The sequence below is a fragment of the Nelusetta ayraudi genome, unplaced genomic scaffold (genome assembly GCF_046127955.1).
Source record: "Nelusetta ayraudi isolate G7.1 ecotype Tasmania unplaced genomic scaffold, CSIRO-AGI_Nayr_v1 ptg000021l, whole genome shotgun sequence".
Taxonomy (NCBI): Eukaryota; Metazoa; Chordata; class Actinopteri; order Tetraodontiformes; family Monacanthidae; genus Nelusetta; species Nelusetta ayraudi.
Genome location: NW_027466071.1, coordinates 3,261,224 through 3,282,295, shown reverse-complemented (window position 1 = coordinate 3,282,295; position 21,072 = coordinate 3,261,224). Strand labels below are relative to the sequence as shown.

The following is a 21,072-nucleotide window of genomic DNA, read 5'->3' as shown; positions in this document are numbered from 1 at the left end:
GCACCAAAAACGTCTGAAATTGTTTTGTGTGCCTCTGATGCAGCCAAAAGCTTTTGAAGGGCACAGAAAATAATTATTTAAGAAATGATTTGGATTCTAAGGGTGTCTGAAAACTGTTTTCTGCTGCTGTATTTAAAAGTCTGTCCACTCCATTTGAAACTGGCCGGGATTTAAGTCTAAAGCAGCACTCTGTTTGACTGTCAGTCTCATCGAGATAAAGCACACGCACAAACACCTTGAGCAAGCTTCTCTAGGGTTTTTCTTAGTGATGGAGAGAAATTCAAAGAAAGAGTAAAAGAAGTGGAAACGAGAGAGAGAGAGAGGAAGAGAGAGATAGAGTGGGGGACAGGTGGTGACTGGAAGCACAGATTAAAAGAGGAGGAGGAGAAAGAGGAAGGGGGGAGGAGGAGGAGGAGGAGGAGGGGAGGCAGAGTAGGTCAGTGCCTCCTGTTGTACAACATGGCTGATTAAATGCCCTCTGGAGACCTTCATCAAAAGCCAGTGCACCATCAGAAACGCTCAGCTGAGAGCCGCAGAGAGAGTGAGAGAGTGAAAGAGGGAGAGAGGGAGAGAGAGAGAGAGAGAGAGAGAGAGAGAGCCGGCAGCAAGGTAGCCAGTAGAGGTCAGCGGCTCTCTGAGGGGCGACAGCTCGTCACGTCCGTCGCAGCCGCCCTTTAAATCCTCTGGCCGCTCCCCATCATCTGGCTCGTTTCCAGCAGCTTCTCCTGCTTTTGACCAAGCTACCTGAATGTCACTTCCGTCTGTCTATATATATATATATATATATGTCTGTGTGTGTGTGTATACATACACACAGACATTATACACATACATTACATACATCATCAGTTTCTGTAGTTGTCTGAAGTCATTGCAACATTGCAAACAACCCGAGTGCAAATGGATGGCTCGCCAGCTGGAGCCACGCAGCCCAAGCATGGCTCATCTCTGGCCACTTAACACGCGAGGCGGTCGAATAAAAAGCACATGTGGCGAAACCTAGAAATCCTCAGCGGGGGGGGGACTCCAAATTGGAGGCTTAGAAAGTAAGTTAAAAAAAAAAAGAGAGAGACAGAGAGAGCGAGAGAGAGAAATCTAAAAATACAGCCTGAGTGTCAGCCGCTGCTGATCCCATTTGGAGCGAAACCGTCAGCCAAAGTGTTGGGGATGACAGTGATCACGGCTGGGAGCGAGGCGACGCACCTGATTGGCTGGGATGGAGGTAAGTCGGCACGTTTCTCACCGCTGCCTTGTTAACAGCAGGAAGAGGAAGAGGAAGAGGAGGAGGAGGAGGAGGAGGAGGAGGAGGGTGTAGGTACCTGTCGAAATGTCTCAAAAAACAGTCCTACCAACTCCTCACTACAATTGAGGGAAAGAAATGATAAGGCCAGAATATCAATGGAAGTTAGCTGCATTTCCAAAAAGCCCGAGAATTGCGCAAAACATAAATATGGCGAGAAAAAGATTGGAAATGGAAACAGCAAAACTTGGAAAAAGCTCTCCAAGCGGCTAAAAGGTTTCTCGCTCTCATGAGGTGGTCGGGGGTTGAGCCCCCCCCCGCTCCCCCCAAAAGAAAACAATGCTGAAACTGTTTGCATTCTTTCACGTGTACATAACCAAATTACCACAGTGGAGTTGGACTTAAACTAATCTCTTCTTCCCCCAAAACATCGTGACTTCAGCTCCAAACAACATAAAAATAGTCCCCTGCAAATTAGGAAAAAAGCAACTGGGACACAAATTCAATAAAGAGATGTTGTCATCACTCAAAGCTGTCAGCGGCACCAAACGCGAAAACCCTGAATTTAATTTGGACGCATCAGAGTGGAGATAGTTCTCTTGGAAACGTCCAAAATATTTTTTGAAAAAAACAAAACAAAACAAAGCCAGCCAATAGGAGGGAAGCGTTTGCAAAACCAGGCATCGCGCTGGCCGACATCATCAGTTTGGGTGTAGTGCGGTTTTTGGTCTCAGGACCCGCAATGTCTTCCTGATCATGAAGTTGCGGCTCAGATGTATTCAGTTTATTCACAGCACTCAAATTTAGGACAAACGCTAGACCACTTTTGTCAAATCTAGTGAATAAATGATTGAAACTATTTAACTGTGTGTCCTGCAAAATAAATTCATACCATCATATCATAACATATATGTATATGCATACATATATGTGTATATACATACATATATGTGTATATGTGTATATGTATATATGTGTATATATATATATATATATATATATATGTGTATACATATATATATATATATATGTATATATATATATATATATATATGTATATATATATATATATATATATGTATATATATATATATATATATATATATACATATATACATATATATATATATATATATATATATATATATATATATATATATATATATATATATATATGTCTATGTATATAAACACACATTTTAAAGTCCCTTTTAAAGAAAAAAAAAAGGGGGGGGGGGGCAAACCGCCTATGAAGCCACGACCCAATCGAAACAGCTCCGGGACCTACTTTTGGGTCACGAGCCACTGGTTGAGAAACGCTGATCTAATTCCCAGGTGTCCCAATTACAAAAAGTCTTGACAAAGCGGAGGGGCCACTGCTCGTCCTGCTGCCGCTCCACTTCCTCCACCGCCGTCCCCTCACGCTCACGGCTCCACCAAACTCTGTCCCTCTGCCGCTCGCCTCACATTCCCCCCTTCTTTCTCTCACTCGCCCGCTGGCTCGCCCCGCTGCTCTGTTTTCAGCATGCCGCGCACATGTTTGCCGGCGGCGTGGCGGGGATGAGGGGTGGGCGGGGTGGGGGGGGGGGGCAGTGTGGGGGGAGAAAAAACATGAGACGGAGATAAAAAAAAAAAAGAGGAGGAGAGGAGGAGAGGAGAAGGGCGGCATGAGGGCTTTTCAAGGCAAAATAATGGAGGAGTGGACTGCTCAAGCACAGCCACGGGACACACTCGGCCCATCTCTCTCTCTCACACACACACACACACACACACTCACACACACCCATTAGACCAGATGACTGCCTTGGAGCTACTGTAGGTGGCACAGCACTAGCCTCTCTCTCACTGGGACAACCTGCCCCCAAGAAACACACACACACACACACACACACACACACTTCTTTTTTTCATCTCACTTATCACACCATCCATCCAACCACCCACCCCCCTACCCCATCCTTCCCATAATACTCTGCTGCACACACAAGCTGGAGGGCCAGAACCAATTGCCTTAACTTAATCCTCCACACTGGCCCTCTCTCACTTCCAGCAGTACACAGAGAACAGAGCAGGATGGATGGAGGGAGGGAGGGAGGGAGGGAGAGAGAGAGAAAGGAACCAACATCAAAGTCTCTCCTCCTTCGCTCACTGAAGGGAGGCGACGGCAGACGCTGGGCCACGACGATGAGTTTAAAGGGCAGCTTGGGGGATTCTGGACGCAGCGCCTCGTTTCCCCCAGAGTGCCGCTCGTCCACGTTTTCGAACGTGAGCGCCGTCTCCACTGGTAAACAGCACGCTGACTGACCCGGAGGTGAAACTTTGAAATCACCCTCAAGTGAACTGGTCACGTGACCAGATATTCCTCTTTTTGGATCCGTGTGAGAAAAAAAAAAAAAAAACACCCGATGAGAGCGCGGAAACCTTTCAGCCATGTTTGTGTTTGAGAGGGTTTTCCACGTTGCGGAGTCTCCGTCACCACTTTCGTTATTGACCTATTTAGGTTTAGTGCGGCCCTAGAGGTCATGGAAACGCAGCTGGTGAGGTGCAAGACTTGCAGTGCGAGGCAACAGAGCCCGGCCAGGGTTGGAGGGACAAAGCATAAAAAAAAAAATAGAATGCGCTGAAGTGTGGATAATTAAGGAAGGACTGAATCGCCCCTGTGAAGCCAAAACCTCAAAAGGCAGTTTTACATTTGAAAAAAAAAAAACAGAGTCAAGGAAAATACTCGATAAGGATTCATTGTTCATTTACATATTAATAAGGACAAATGAATTCCTTTTTCTTATCGAGATAATTTTGTTGAGCTAAAGAATTTTTGCGTCTCCTTCCTGAAAGTGGTCCCATTTTCATACAGGATTCTTCTTTTAGTTTTTGGGACGTAGTCAAGGTGACAGTGTTATGAAGGCCGTGTCCACACGGGAACGTTGCCGTTTTTTTTTTCTTTCCCGGGGTCGAAAAAAGTTTGCGTCCACACGCTTGACAGATGCAAACGGAACGGTGGGTGAAAACGATGTAATGCGTATGCCACACTGAAAGGTGGCGCTGTTCACAGACGCTGACACAGCCACCGGACCCACGATTTAGAAAGAGGGCATTTCCGCTACACACTAAACACAGCGAAAACAAAAACGGTGATGCGGTGGTTTTTCCGGTCACATGACAGTGACGGTGCGATGACGTCATCGTTTTACAAGGAAAAGCCGTTTTGACCGTCCACACGGCAACGATGTGACAACGGCGAAACGGCGTTGCCAGATTTTCCCACTCTGGGACCCGTTTTCAAAAAAATACCGTTTCGTGGACCCAAAACGCCCTTGCCGTGTGGACGAAACGCCGCAACGGTTAAATACTTTACCGTTTCCACCATAAAACGTTCCCGTGTGGACGGGACCGAAGTGCAGACACCAGAAACAGGTAATCAGGTTTGATTTGGTGAACTGCAAAGGCAGCACCAACCAAGGTCTCTCTCTCTCCCTCTCTCTCTCCCTCTCTCTTTGTTTCTTTCTCTCTCGCTCTCGGGAGACGACAGGCCCACACGCACGCTGAACAAACACGCGACCACACGGCCAGGGGGGAGTGTTTGCCCAGAGGGAGGGGCAGCTGGCCAGAGAGAGAGAGCGAGAGAGAGAGAGAGAGAGAGAGAGAGAGAGAGAGAGAGAGAGAGAGAGAGAGATGAGAGGCCTCGCTTCACCTTTTTTACCAGGAGAATAGAGAGCGAGGCGCAGAGTGGGTTGGAGGAGCGGCTGCTCAAATGTTCAGCCAGGGGGCATCACGCACACACACACACACACACACACACACACACACACACACACACACACACACACACACACACACACACACATTTCCCTATCTCTCCGTGTCTCTAAGTCAGTGACCAGGAAATCCGCAGGGAAGAGATTAAGACTCCAGGGCAGGGAGCACAGTGTGTGTGTGTGTGTGTGTGTGTGTGTGTGTGTGTGTGTGTGTGTGTGTGTGTGTGTGTGTGCGTGTGAAAGCATTATTTTTATCTGATAATATTTGAATTCAAACAGATCTAATAACTAAATGAACGTAGCCACTGCAACCAGAATGCCAAACTCACCACACCCACACGGCCAGATGGACACTTAAACTCTCAAATCACCGGTCGGCCGCTGCCTTTTCACAGGTGGTTAAACCCGCCTGCACCGCTCTCACACACACACACACACACACACACACACACACACACACACACACACACACACACGCACACACACACACACACACGCACACACGCACACACACGTCCTGTATTGCAATTCCACAGAAGCCTATTCTAACACCTGCCAGTGACTCACAGCCGAACCAGGAAGCGGAGCTGCATCTGTGACTCAACTCCTGTTAGTGGATCACTGGGGGGGGGGGGTTTGCAGGATCAGAGCTGGAACAAACCGCTGCTCCTCGGAGCGACAGGAAGGCAATGAGTCGTTAACCCCGACTGCTGGCTCCTCAACTGAAACACACACACCTGCTGCAGCACCACAGAGTGCCGGTGTTTTACTGAGGCAACTGCATGAGAGAGAGAGAAGGACACGCAGTACACATGGATTTGCCGGGTTCCGGGGTGGGCAAGCTACGGCCCGGGGGCCATTTGCGGCCCGTTAAAGCTTTATAATCTGGCCCGCCGAACTTATTATGAAATCATATTAACAGTAAGCAAGTCGTAAAATAGCTGCGTTTCATCCGTTTCAGTGTTGCTCATGCAGAACAGGCGTGGACAAACTACGGCTGCAGGGGCCATATTTGGCCCGTTAAGCTTTTAACTGTAGTTTAGCTGTAATTTATCCATTTTTTTTCAGTGTTCAGGGCTTCAAAGACATTAAGGCAACATTGTTTTCTGCATACGATATATTATTCCCTCCTATGAGGCGGCTCACCAAAACATTCCATCCATCTGCTGCCGCTCCGGCTCACCCGTCAAATCTCAGAACCCACTGTGGCGGAACAATGCACAGGTGTTTAAAGCATATGAGATATTGACAAATGATCAATTCTGAACGGAATGCCGGGTTCGTAATTCAACGAGCTGCACTGCTTTTTCAGTCCAGGTCGGCCCGCAGGTCTTTGGAGCCTCATCCAATCGCCGCGAGTTCCTCCTCCAGCACTGCAGACCCACCGTGAACATCAGACGGCCACGGGAGGGTCACACAGTGGGAGCAAGTCCGTCAAGCTGCTGGCCACTCGGAACCATGCAACAGGAAGCCCAGTGAGTCAGTCTGTGTGTTTCCATTGGACGTGACGTCAGTCCAGCTGCTCGAACAGCACACATGCACACGATGAAAGGCGATGGAAGCGCGCAACGCTGGACGCGTGCCAACAGCAAATCAATTCTTAGCTTGAACTCTCGCTCCGGCTGATTTCTGCAGCCTGGGGGCTGAGAGACAGCAAAACACGTGAAGGAAATGAGCGGCAGAGCTCAGAGGAACGACGGCGATGGCTCGTCGTCTCTCTCTTCCTCTCTCTCTCTCTCTCTCTCTCTCTCGCCCTCCTCCGCCCTGCGTCTTCTCACTCGGCCGTGACTTCCTTTCATAGGAATGTTTGCCTCCCGTCGGGGGTTCACTGACCTCGGCTTGAAAACCAGAGTGGGAAAAAATAACCAAGAACCATCTTCCAGTTGACGTGTGCCGTGTCACAGGCGGCCCCATCATAAACTTATGATGTTCAACACCGCAACTGTTCAATTTCATTGAGCTAGATAATTTTGCTTTCAAGATAACACGTTGCTATAACGGTCAACTGAAAATGAACCAGAGCAAAGTTGCAAGAGAATCAGCGTCTGCGAAGCCGCTAGCTGTTAACACAAGACAACAAAAACGCACAAAGTGTTTCCTACACCGTCAAAGACTAAAAACCGACGAGACGAGAATGTGCTTCGTATTTCAATACGCGTTCATGATTTCATCCCCGAATGGATACGAGTACAAATGGAAAGCGTTGGTTTTTGCTGGTTGACGCAGCTTTATGATTCATCAGATGTCAGTTCAAAAATAGAACGATATCAGAGCTTTAATAATCCAGCTTCTGAAAAAAAAGAGCTTTATTTCAACCGACCGTGCCAAAACTGGCAGCACCGTGAACAAATGTGAAATTCACAGATGACGATGCAGGAATACAAGCGATACATTTTCTCTAATTAAACAAATGGACTGTTCTGGATGGGGAAGAGCTAGAGCCGTTAATCCGTGAAAATGATCAAACCGTTTATTTTTTACGAGTCCATTCCTGCCTTTTAATTCTGGTGATTTGTGCAGAGTCTCAAAAGTGAAATCAAACTTGCACCAAACTGTTTGGGTTGTTAAATATTTCATTTGGCCCGTTTAATAGGGGGTTTCGGTCCAGGGGTGATTACATAACCACAGAGAGACTCAGAGAATTAAACCTCATGAATAATACAACAGACTGCATTCAAATGAGTTTTTATTTTTGATGTTTTGCAACTTTCCCGATAAGCAAGTGTTGTTTCAACTTGTTCTTGTTCGCAGCCTTTACCGTGCGAGGTCGCACGCTGTAATCTCAAAGTCTTTCGCTTCGTCTTTAAAACCAGTTCATTCAAAAAAAAAAAAAAAAAAAGAGGGAGAAAAAAAAATTGGGGGGGAAAATGTGGAAAAAAAACAACTTAAAAGGTTAATGCACCCCAGAAAAAGAAAAAAAAAGCGTCTAGTGCCTTTACATTTTAGCTTGATGGCCAAAAAAAATGAAGAGAATTTCCCGGGGGAAGCGCAGTAGAGAGCCAGATAGGCGAATATTACTGCTAATTATTCTTAAATATTAAAATATATGCAGGTTGCACTGCTGCAGACTGGAGCCTGGGGCCTGTGTGCTTTAGCCATTTTCCACTACCAAGATGTCAGCAGGTTTTTTTTTTTTCGGGAAGGGGGTGGGGGGCTATTTTGGAAAGAAGAAAACCAGTGAGCTGGTTCACCCATTTCCTGCAGCGTTTCACCGTTAAGTGGGACGAGGAAGTGATGCGACGCATAGAAAAAGCTGTGTGTTTAAAGAAAAATTATGTTTTGGGGGGGAAAAAAGTTGCTTGTGTTGTGATGTGGTGATACCTGCGACAGGCGACAGACGAAATGTGTAAAATTTACATCAGCGGCTGGCATCAGCGCTAACGAAAATTTTACACATTTCGTTTTAGGGTGACAACTCAAATGAAGTGGTGAGGCGTGGAACTGCTTCAATCCAAGAAGTTAGGATAAAATAGTTTTTACTCAATTTAAAGAGGTGTCAAGAGTGTGACAAATGACTGAGGTCCTGCTTACCCAAAGCCAGGTTTCAGTGTAAAAGGTTCAATTCTCTATGGTTCTACCTAACAGCGCCTAAGGCCCGGCATAAGTACAGCACCATTTTCAGCGGTTCCTCCAGCACATTTTTTGAGGCGACTTCATTGGTACTTTTTTTTTTATATATTTTTTTTTTAGAACAGCTCATAAAACGGTCCGTTTCAAGAAATACCGTCTTTGTTTTGACTGATATAACGTTCCACAAAAACTTGTTTCCGTCGCCTCGTAAGGGAAAGAAAAAAAAAAATCAATTTGCCGCGAGAGAAAAAAAGTGCGTGTGAAGTACTGCAAGTCAGCTGACTGTGATGTCACAAAGTTTTCCAGGTTCACACCTCCAGTGTGGTCACGTCGTCTTGGTCCCTTTTATAAGCGCAGCAAAGCAGAGAGCAAGACCCAAATGAAAGAAATACATACACACACATACAGTCTGCAAAAAAAATAAATAAATTAAAAAAATTAAAAAAAAAAGAGTGCTGTGTGTATGCGAGCTTTCACAAAGGGCGAGCGCAAGAAGTGGACACTGTGTCCTGTCGGCGAACAGGAAGCGTCCCATCGAAGCTAAAGGACGCCTCGTGAACTTCGCTCTCCCGCGCCGAAGGGAGTCGCTTTTTCGAGATCTGCTCCTCGTGGCCGAACGCGCGCAAACACTTTCCCTCAAGCAACGAACGGCTGCGCCCGCGCGTGGGCCGAGGAATTTCAGAGAAGCGCCCCCCCCGGGCCCCCCAGCCCCACCTCCCGCACCTCCTTTCCTCCTTCTACCTTCACCCCCCCTTCAGCTTTTGGCTTCATATCGCAGCGCTCCACTCCCGGGAGTGTTATCCACCCGTCTGCAGCCCTGACCTCTTTACTTCTTTAATAATGGATTCTGGTCCAGATCTGAGTTTCCCCTGCCGTCGACCTGCCGGCGTGTCGTTCCGGATAACAACCCTCACTTAGCGTGGGAGATATGAGAGTGGATGATATTTGTTCTCGACCTCGCGCTGGTTGGATGAAGCCGGCCGAGAGCGCGATCCTCCTGCAGCTGCGCTTTGAAAGAAACGGAAGCTCGGGGTTTTCGCAGCGTGCTTGTTAACAGCACCTTCACGGGCGACGAGCGTCAGCCACTCGACAAACATGTTGACATTTTGACAATAGATTAGGGAAAGTTGGCAACTCCATTCCCTTCCGCGAATCAATATGTTGGCAATAGGAACTATGAAGGGTTACGTGTGCAATATTTGGAGATTTTGAAGAAGAAACAGCGCCAACCAGTGGTTACAGTTCAGACTGCAGCGTCTTTTACTCTCCCTCCCTCCCTCTCCTGAGCTTGCCCAGTGAGCTACGGTGGCCTGCGCACCCAAACCTGGACGCCTCGTCCACCTTCTTCTTTGTTGGTTTATTTGAAGACGAGGGTGTTCACGCTAAATACCAAACGCCATGCCGTCAAGCAGCTGGATTGTCCACACCAGGCTTCCCAGCTAACTGCGAGCAAGACCTTTGACCAATGGATACTCTTGTACATAAATAAGAACCGTTCTGTGGGTAGGAAAACCAAATAACTTTTATTGTACTGCAATTATACACTTTTTAAAAATGTATTTACGAAAAAAACTCATGGGCAAATCGCAGTCTCTCAAACCGCAATTTCCATTTGAGAAGCGTTCATCGCCTACATCGGAACCTACAATTCCCTCGGAGCAGCACTGCACTGCAACTCTGTTACAGACAGCAATCACGCGAAGGTTTTGGGAACACATCAAAACACAAAACCTGTTCCTGCCACGTGCAAGCCTGGAATGCGAAGAGTAAACGTGCCTGCATCATCTCGAGGAAAGACAAATCGCAAATTAGAGGCTTGAATCTCATCTCGTCGAGCTCATAGCTTTGAGGTAAAACATCCAGGATTTATCTCTGGAGGCATGCTTTTGGTTTAATTTTAACATTATACAAACCTTCAAGGGTTTGAAAGGCTTTGGGGAGGCCTGTAAGTTCCATTATAATTAGCACGTGGAAAGCACTGGGAGTGATAACGAGCAGCTCTCCCCCTCCCCCTCGCAGGGATCAAGAGAGACGGTGAGCGCCGAGTACGAACGCCAACCTCGTTTAAGCCGAGGCGTTTCATCCCAGAATGTCTTTTAACAGCTCGGCGGTGGTTCGTCAACACTTTAAAACAAAACTCTCGGCACGGAGTCGTTTCCTAATTAGCTCGTTCCTGCGGAAGAAACGGTCACGGAATTCGACGGAAGCCTCGGCATCTGCATTAAATCTTAACAAGGTGCTTGGGGCCGACGCACAAGGCCGCCTCGTCGCTTACACGAACCCGCCCAAATAATAACGTCGCAAACAGAATTGCAGTTTTCTGGCGTCTCCGCAGGTCTCAGTCACGTTTAGAGCCACGCTCCGTCACGCGTTCACGAATGCACACGCGCGCGCGCAAAGACACGCGCCCGCGCGCTGACAAATTCACAGTTTTTCCTCGCACATTTTCGGCTCCGAAAACCGCAGGCCACCACAAACAGCCACCGTCACCCCTCTCTGCCGCTGCGCCGCCGGGCTGCCAGCTTATTTGCATGCGGTTAAGCAAGCGGCCGTCTGGCTCGGTCCGCCCACAAACATGAAACGGCGGCCGTAAAAAAGGGGGGGGCTGAAATTACACGTCTCTTTAATTGGACGTTGGCCTATTAAGTCTTTTTCTTCCGCAGAGAAACAATTAAGTCCATTAATCCGACAGCGTGCAAAACAGATTGCTGTGGGTTTATTTTAGTGTGGGCTTCACTTTCAGACTCCACTTGGGCTGGTGTGAACAACAACAACGCAGTTGTACCGCCGGCCCCGCCATACAAACCACACGGCAACGTTGACTTGCGCTATGGCTCTTTGTTTGAAATGTAAATAAGCTCAACTCAGCTGAATAAAAACGACGGAGCCCTCGGGAATTAGCAAGGCATAGTAATGAAAGGACGTAGTTTAAAAGTGAGGCTAACGCGAAGACTTGTAGTTGAAAGGGTGTCGATGTCGAGGGGGGTCCGATATTTCTCACTAAAATGTTCTTTGTCCAGCCAGGCTGCTGAGGGAAGAGAGGTCAGAGGTCAGCTCAGTCTCGGGACCTCTGCTGACACACATTTGTTGTGTCTCAATTCAGGGTCTGCGTCCTTGAAGTGCGCATTTTGAAAGGAAGTTGCGTCATAGCACTGCGCGAAGGCTTGTCCCAATTCCCGAGGGTGCTTAGGACGCTCAATATGCGTACTCGGAAATAGGCACTGGTTTTAGCCGATTCCAAGGATGCACCGCTACTATCCTTCGCACACTTATGTATCCCATGATGCTTTGCGTGCGGCTGCAAAGCATCGTGGGATCCTGGGAAGTCAGCTGAAATTAGCGGCATCTACTGGCAAAGACACTTTGTATAAATTTAAGTATTCAATTTCACATAAAATATTCCGTTTTAACATCGGGTTTTTATTTATTTGAACATTCAACGCCATCGTTAGATGGCGAACCAATGGTTAGCTTGATACTATAAAAACGTCCCTTCAGACCGAGTGTCCTCCGTCTGAAGGGTGCAGACCCTGAATTGAGACACAGCAATAGCATTGTGCTGCATCACGTACACTGCAACAAATGGACTCTGCGGTGTAAGCACATGCTATCCCAAGTGAGAGGAAGTCCCATTTCTTCTGCTAGTTCTGTTTTACAAACAGAGAGTCGTGCATCACCATATGTGGTTTCCTTACCAAATGAAATCTGCAAAAATGGCAAAAAAAAATAATAATAATAATATCAGACATCTGCCATGTCGTTATTTAAAACATCAGGCATCCGCCGTCAATTTAGTCGCATGCTCCTTTATAACCACAGCAACAAAAGCCCAGTCACCGTAGTCTACCACAGTCCGGAGGCCCCACTCTCTCAGAGAGTCCGTTCCTTGGATATGTTATACAACCAGATTAATTCCAAACACAGTCTCCCTGAGAGAGGAACAACCTCAAAGGTCTCGCTAAAGTAGCGAAAGCTTGTGGATGTGTAGCACCTCGCACACTGGCGGCTTCTAAAGAGAAAAGATGTTCCCAGTGCGTCTGTGGAGAAATGATATTCCACAAAAAGGAGGGGAGGGGTAAGCCGTTAAATCCAACCAACAGACCGCCTGGACTTAAGACGGTTTCACAGCGCTCGCCACCAAATCTCCAATACACTGCAGTCAGCTGGCAGGAGTTCACACGTATAAAACTAACACACGCGCACCCGCGAAAGCCACGTACGCGCAGCGCTGCCGGGATTAATCCTAAATTTGGTTGGCAGCCACCAACGGGCTCACGTAGATCCAGCTGAATATCAAAACATATTTGGAAGGGATTTTTCAGCGGAGGAATTAACAGCCCCAGATCAGAAAGAGCTCAGACAGCATACCTTCAAAACAGCACAGCACAGCAGACACACACACACACAGCCTCTGAGAACATGAGTGGGAAGACAGGAAATACCTCTTCTTAACAGGCGTATTGTACATTTGGTGCACATATGGCTTCAGGTAAGGCAAGAAGGAAAGAGGACGAGCAAGTGAACAGAGGGTTCATGCGTCCTCTCTCCCAGAGTGCTCATCATCCTGTTACGTTCACAAAACTTGGATTAGGCTGCACAGACATCACAACCATCACAACGTCAGACGCTTTCAACCATCTGGGGAAGTTTACTTGGAGGATCCAGAAGTCAATACATTATGCAATATGCTCATAAATGACAAAGCATGTTTGAAATATTAATACCAGTGGTCTGAGGGGGAAAGTTACACTTTGGGTGGCAGCCAAAGGGAAAGCATTGTGCGACTGCATCAGACACTTGTCCATCACACTGTGTGTGAAACATCTGTCAGACATGATGTATGACTTCACTGAGGGACCTCTCATAAGGCGAGGCACGGGTTGTGTTGCAACAGTTGTGCAGTTCAAGCATGCACTGCATGCCTGTGATTCCATTTTAAAACTTTATTGATCTTGAGCTCTGGCCTGTTTGTTCAGTTGAGGCTTTCTCGTTTATGTCCACAAATGCACCCCAAGAAAACAAAACACTTACTTACTACTGACTGGCGAGTCTAATAGTTTCATCCAAATTTTGCAAAAGCTGTGTTTGCGGCAATTATAAAGAAATCTTAGCATAAAATCAACATCATCCAAAAATGTTCAAAAATAATTTGAAGCTCGCTGCATTCCGAGTTTTACTTGTTGTAATCGGTTTCTTTTTGAAGCAACCTCTGACGCGCTTCATTCAGCTGTCTCTGCAGTGAAACCATACAACAATGATGTGCTCTGCTGAAAACGACAGTACATTAAACACCCCCAGGCACTGCGCAGAGGTTTTGGCCATATGCCAAATAAAAGACTTCCTTTTCCTTTTATTTTGCGCATGGATGATTAATGGATGGCACGTATCCATCTGTCCATCTTGGTAATACTAAACCATCTTACTAAGACTTTATTCCAGCAGTGCTTTGGCAACACGTCACACACCGTGCCAGTAAAAAGTAAAAAAAAAAAAAAGAAATGCTACAAATTAAAATCAACTTGTGCAAGAGCAACAACAACAACTGTGGCATCAGGTCCAAGAAAATAAAACACTCCTCATTTCTCTCATAAAAATCCACCCACATCTAAAGTCACTCCACAACTACCTTTTCCTCCTGGTCAGGTACTCACTTGAAAAGACAAGGGAGCAGCGTTTGCAGCGAGCAGCCGCAAAGCTTTAATCTGCACCGTCAAACTAGCTGTACCGTGCAAGGACATAAGAGGAAGAGGGGGGGGGGTAAAAAAAACCCACACAACTCACCTGTGCGCTCGATGTAGTCGACGCATTTTTCGATGAAGAGTGGGATCGGCCGATCGTGGGTCACGAGGCTCTGCAGGGGAACGCCAAAGTAGTTGCTCTCCCACGTTCTCCGAGTAGGAGGGTACAAAGGCTTGTTGGGCTTGGAAGTCTTCGTCTGCAGAGGGGATTGGGAGAACGAGAGAAGGAGTGAGGTGAGAATGTCCGAAGGAAAGAGTGCGAGGGTGACACAGTTGGGCAAAAGGGTGGAGGGAATAAAGTAAGAGATATTGGGGGGGTAGAAGGTGGGGGCAAGGGGGGAGGAAAGGAAAGAGTGAATTGAAAGGAAAATGAGGAGAGGAAGAAGCGGGACAAATTAGATGGTGGATGGGAAACAGCAGGTGGGGATGGTAATAATGCAAGAGGAGGAAAACGGGAGCGCAACAAAAGGAGAAGTTGAAAGAGGCCAGAGCATTGAAAGAGGGAGTTGTGAGAAAGACACAAGGGAAGACAGGAATAGAGAAGGGAGGAGGATGAGATGGCAAAAACAGAGGGGAGGCGGAGGTGGAGGAGGGCAATGGGGAGACAGATCAGACAGAAAGTTGGTGGGATGAAGGGAACGAGAGATGAAGAGCAAAGGGACGTTTGTGTGGAGGAAGAGGAGGGAGCAGACGACGGCAGACCAAACTGCCTTTTAAGACCAAAACTGGGATGAGTAACAAGGTAGCGCGGCGGCTTTGATTCCCCACGGTGCTCTGCTCTTCAAAGTGTCGTCATGCCTACAGCGGCCGGGCCGTCTTTTCTAATTGGCCAGGAAAAGGCAACGAAACAACACCTTCCGTTTTGTAACCTCTTCTCTTTTCCCTACTCGTCTCCGATTATCAAAGGCGGCGCCAGCGTTCTAACAATGGCACCGGCGCTCACGACGCCCAAGCAGCAACCAGCAGTGACTGCTGCCTTACCCACTTGCACGCCATTGTCTAATTTGTGTGTGTGCGTGTGTGTGTGTGACTGTGTACACATATGGTGCGCTCTTTGCCAACAGACAAAACAGGTTGTTGGGTTGTTGTTTTTTTTTCCTTTCCTCCTCACTATAAACCCGTTTAACCAACATCAGATGGTTCTCGTTGAACTGCGTGGTTAGACGAGGTTCTAAATTTAATTCGCGCCGAGTGTGGAAGGAAGCGGACGATTTGCAGCGACGATCCCCTGAAGGCAACGGCGGAAAAGAAAGGACGAGCTGACTATTGGACTTTTGAATAGTGCTGCAGTTTTGGGGTTTTTTTTTGCTGGGGGTGGCTTTCATCTTGAATTTGAAAAAAGAAAAATGTAAGAAATTACCATAATGGTCCGTTAGGCTTGTTTATGAGTGGGTGTGGGTACCTCTTAAGGCATGGTTACAACACAGCAGTTTGGTTTACATTAATTTGACAAACAGTTTTCACTGATGTTCCCGCGCTCGGGGAGTGGAAGAGAGAAGAGATAAGTCGGGCACCTGGAGTCTGTGACAGCCTTCTCAGAGCAAATTGGCAGTGACAAGATTTAATTTGTCTTGCAAAGCCAGTGCAGAGACATAAAAAATCCCCCGTCACTTGTGTTTGCAGCATAATAATGCATGATAATATATGCCCAACCCAGTGCACCCATAGCCCTGAGAGTGCCATGGTAAAAAAAAATAAAAAAAAATAAATAAAAAGATATCAATTCAGACATGGAGTCCAATTTGAAAATTACACAAAACAGGTTTGCGGTCTTGTTTTTATTGGTAGTTTGGGGCTTGTAAGGTGAGTTGGCTCGTAAACGTTTGTAGCTGCAGACTCACACGATCAATTATCAAATCAGTTAACTCTCGTCGCAAATCTGAGGCTCGAATAGAAACAGATGTTCCCTTCATGCTCCCAAAAAGTTGCTGCATGCTATCAATTTCTCTTACGTTCAAATGGGCTTCAAATGTCATGGGTGGGGTCTTTTTTTTTTCGTCCTGATAGCCAGATGCTGCTGCAATATGCCCCAAAATAGCCGCTTTTGATACATTTTCAGCACAACTCTCCCGATGGACACTGAAATTCAGAAAACACTCACCTTCTTCTGCTCCTTGGCCGTCTTATGCATCTTCTTTTTCTTGGTCTTTTTATCCTCTTGCTCCGGGTCGGAGGTGATGGCAGGGTTATCTATCCCACCCTTCCAGGGGTCCGCGGGGGACAGCAGGGGGTCTTCCTCACTGCCCCGATGGGCACGTCCCTTTTTCTTTTTCTGGGTGGCGGGGCCAGTTTCCTCCCCGTCGCTGTCCGACTGGAATCGTCTTTGGTAGGCCTTTGTTTTGCTGAACAATATTTTAGACCGGTGTTTGTATTTGGACGGCCGCCGTCCAGCCTGAGTCTTCCGGTCGTACCCATTCTCCTCCTCCCCTCCGTGGAGGCCGTGCAGCCCTCCGAACGAGTTCTTTATTTTGATGAGACGGCCGTGCGTGTCGTCGGGCACCGCGTAGATGTCGTCGTTGTGGAAGCCCCTGGACCTGAGCAAGGTGTCCACGGGGTCTGCGTAATTGTCGGACGGCTCCACGTCCTCGGGGTGGGGCATGTGGGCGCGTGGCATGCGGCGGTTGCTCCGCATGCCGGCCTCAATAGTTTTCAGAAGGTTTGGGTCCAACTTTTTGACATTGTGTTTGGGCAACACCGGCTTGGGACGGACGGGCGGAGGCACTTTGTGGTTGCGTTCGTGGTCTCCGATAGGCGTGCTGTGGATGGGATATTCGTTGCCTTCGAGGTCAATGCGGTACTTGGCCCGCTCACTGGGCGTGGGCAGGAGCTGGACGTCGTCGCCTATGGGACTGTACGGTGGCGGGGCCTCATTATCTTCATCCGATTCTGGATAGTAAGTGTTGTAGCTCGGCGAGTGGCTGTGCGGCGAGGTGGGGAAGACGTCTTCACTGGCACCGGTAGAGCACTCCCTCGTTGAGCTGTCAAACAGGAAGGAACTCTCGATGTTTGGCTTCTTCTCCAGCACTTCGTTGAAGAAGGGTGTGAAAACCTCCGTCTGACGGTGATACTGCGACAGTGAGTACAGCGCTGTGAACTTGGCGGCAATCTCCGTCGCTATGTGCTCTCCCTCTGTCATTAACTCCTTGATGGAGTCATTCTCAAAGAAGTCAGCCTGACTGTCTGTGATTGCCACCATCTGGACGGGGATGACGTCCTGGACTTCGGCCAAGAACGCCCGCAGGGTGGCCATAGAGGCCTTGCGCTTGGCAGAGTACACCAAAATGTAGCCGTGCACCAGCTCGTCTTTGCGGACGCCGATCGCGGTGTGGTAGGAGAGGATGGTGACTTGGATTCGCCTCCTGCTGTCCCCGATGATCTTGTCCAGGACTAGCGTATTGCTCTGGCCGGGCTGCCCTGCGCTGCAGCAGTGCGAGTCCAGGAAAGGCGAAAGGATGAGGTCAACGCTGAAGGGGTCCCAGCACATGGCACACATCACTATCCGTAGGTCCGTCTCTGACATGTCTTTGATGGAGGGCAGTGGAGCCAGCACATCAAAATTGTGCTTTAGCCCGTCCAGTACTGCTCGGAGACCCTGCTTAATTTGAAACTCAGTGAATTTGCGTGGAAAGGCTCCAGAGGGAATATCGACAAAAGTGCACTGCAGTTTGTTTGCCAGCTGCTGGCCCTGGTGCCTTAGGATAGGTATGTTTTTGCACACAGTGTCTCTCTGATTTGCCAGTATTAGAATGAACGGTAGCGGCTGAGAAAATCTCTCCCTCCTACTCTGTGCTGTCTCTGCTCTGATCCTACCAATGCAATCCCCGATGGAATTGAGGGACTCTATCGAGTTGAAAACGCAGAAGCAACCGTGTGGCTTAAAAGTGTTGACCCACGCATGGCTGAAGAGCAGCGTGGAGTTGACATCCACTGGGAGAAGCTCTAGTTCATAAATTTTTCCATCCAGGGTGTATTCATCGTCTGTGGACTGAGCCCTGATTTCATTGGCAAGTTCCTGTGACAGACCCTCTTTTCCCAGAAGGCACAAGTTGATTTTATCAATGTTGGCGCTGTTGTAGTATAAATTGGAGCGTCCGTGGTCGAGCTGAACGAGCCTGTTTGCCAAAACCTGCTCCACTTTAAGGTCCACGCAGTTCTGCCCGCTGAGACACGTCTCCTTCGTGGGATGGTAAACAAAGCCAATGTGTTTGAGTAGGAGGGATTCTCTATCCGTGGCAAGTTTCTGCAGCGCTCGATATCTGGGTTCTTCATTGAGCACACTGTGAATTTCACTCATTTTGTCGCAACTGGGGGTGGCATTCAGATCCAAGTCGTAGAAGAGCTCAGCGTGCTCAAAAAGCATTTCCTGAAAATCCTCTTTGGCCCTCTCAACTATTTCCTGCTGGTGTCTACAGTAAACATCCCTCCTATCTGATTCATTGATGTACTTGTAGGCCTCGTCCTCCATAACAAAGCACATTACTTCCTCCCAAGGTTGCCCCGGACTGATAAATTGAACCCTGTCTAGCGTCTTCTTGAACCTCTCCTTCATCTCCACCCTCTTCTTCTCAAACAATAGGTGCTGGACGTGGTTAAGGTAAATTCTCTCACCATCCAGTGTGTCCAGTAGGTCGAATGGTATCCTGCGGTCGCTGTTATCAATGTGGTCCGTCTCATCCCAGGGGGTGTGCTCCAGAATCACAAACCAGTACTGGAAATCAGAGCGATTTCGAATTACACTCTGCGCCTCAGGCCATGAGAGGTGCTCAACCTCATCCAAATTGTTGAGCATGTTGTTGAGGGTTTTTGGTAAAGTTGTCAGATATTCTTCCCTTCTCCTCCTTATGTGCTCCTGCTTCAATTGTGCAATGTGCTTTGTGAACATGTTTCGTGCTTTTCTCGAACCCTCCAAGGTGATGAAATCATCATAGTCTGGTTGGCCCTTCAAATTATTAGCCACTGTTTTCCACGTGGTGTGGTAATCTCTTAACGTGTGTACCATTAATTTCTCAAATCTCTCCGTTACTGAGACAACCAGCTGCCGTTGGACTTTATAGGCCTCCAGATATGGCACAGTTTTTGGCTTCCCTTTTGTTTTATCAAGCTGCTGGATCAGAGCATTAAAGCAGACTTCCACATTAACATTGGAGCGCGCCGAAGTCTCAATCAGCATCAAATTTTTCTTACTGGCGACAAAGGCCTGTAGGTCACGCTGGTGTTGGTCCTCGCACTCGTCACATTTCGTGGCAGCAACAACAATTGGTTTCTTTGACTTAGCAATGTGGGAATACAGGCTATTGATGAATTTCATCTGGTCGTCAAACTTTCTATTGCAACCCTTGCTAACGTCAATGCAGAGCACGAATCCATCAATGTTCAGCTTCCCATCGGGCATCTGCTTCTGGTCAAAGTCCTGTTCCAAGCCGAGCTGGTCCGTGCAGATGTACATGAGTTTCTCTGCTGACTGAAGCTTGGTCGCCGCCGCCCGTTTAGTGTACGGCTGCAGATTCGTACTCCGATGTGGTAGAAACGTCTGGTCGTCAATGAACTCCGTCTGCTCAATGATTTGGATTTTACAGTCCAGCCCGTCATCCCCTCGATGGGAAACATCACCCCAGTAAAGGAAGTGGTCATTGTTGACGACACGACCCCCAAAGTCTATTGTGCTCAGCACCGAGGTGTGCTCCGAGTAATAGCTGTCTGCATCAGGACGCACATAGCGATTGCATAAGCAAGATTTACCCACACCACAATTTCCCTTCTCTTTCTCCGTCCCCGAGAGGCCAACTACACTCACGGCGAATGTCGGGGGCCGTGCATCCTTGTTCTTGGCCATTATATCCCCCCACTCATCTCTAACACTACAAGGAAAAAAAAGGTCACGATATCATTCCAGTGCTGCTTTCTGCTTGTCAGTGGCACAGAGACACTTTCATTCTGATTTCCCCTTGGTAGTGGTGAATCCCCCTCCAGCTCTTTATATCTCACTCCCGTTTCTATCCTGGGTCTTCCTGCAGCTGGGACAGCACAGCCGTCTTCTCTTTTTTTATCACCTGCCTGCAAGACATGGAATTTACAATTAGGTGAAGATAAAAGGCAAACCAAATAAAAACATATTTGCACTAGGTCATCCTCAGGGCACTTAGTCTGCTTATCACAAGTCATGTAATTAGCTTTTGCTTCTTTGTGCAGCCCTTTAGAATGCACATGTTTTACGCTGAATTGTCATGGCTTTAATAAGACACATCCAACATGTTAATGAAGCATTACACACTGTTATCATGCATTTACACACATCACACAATAGCTTCATTGTGCTTTTTGAGTTTCTTCCCATTTGTCAGTAATTCAATGCATAATCGTGTTAATTAAAATACAGCATAGAAAAGCTGAAGCGATGCAAAGAAATCGTTCAAGGAAATACAAATGTTTTTACAAGTCGAACAAAGGGAAAATTATTAAATTCTCAACTTTACTCAGCAATGTCACTTTTCCGCCTTTGCACGGAGGGAAAAAAACGCTTTCTACCAATTTGTGCCAAAGCAGGATAGAAATGGCATGCAACTCTGGCTCTTTGACAGTCACTGACCTAGAAAAGATTTGCTTCACTGATAGAGTGAAACAGAGGAAATAATCAGTTCACAGATTTGCAGTCATCCCCAGCACATCCTAGTGGCTACACCATTTCAGATTAACATATAATCCAGATTATTTTGACACTCATTACAGAAATGTATTTTCAATAATGCTAATTGGCTATCCCGACTGATTG

At 47.5% G+C, this 21,072-nt stretch overlaps 1 protein-coding gene across 3 annotated transcripts in view; it reads right to left on the bottom strand.

Moving 5' to 3' along the window:
* arhgap5 (Rho GTPase activating protein 5) overlaps positions 1 to 21,072 on the bottom strand; it is a 42,581-nt gene that overhangs the window by 16,943 nt on the left and 4,566 nt on the right. For 2 of the 3 annotated variants that reach the window (XM_076027711.1, XM_076027712.1), the window contains exons 2-3: positions 16,405 to 20,357; positions 14,347 to 14,500 (exon numbers count right to left, since the gene is read on the bottom strand). In XM_076027711.1, coding sequence (XP_075883826.1) covers positions 14,347 to 14,500; positions 16,405 to 20,136 — 3,886 coding nt within the window. In that variant the 5' untranslated portion in view covers positions 20,137 to 20,357. The remainder of the gene's footprint in view (positions 1 to 14,346; positions 14,501 to 16,404; positions 20,358 to 21,072) is intronic. The other variant, XM_076027710.1, reaches the window with a different exon arrangement.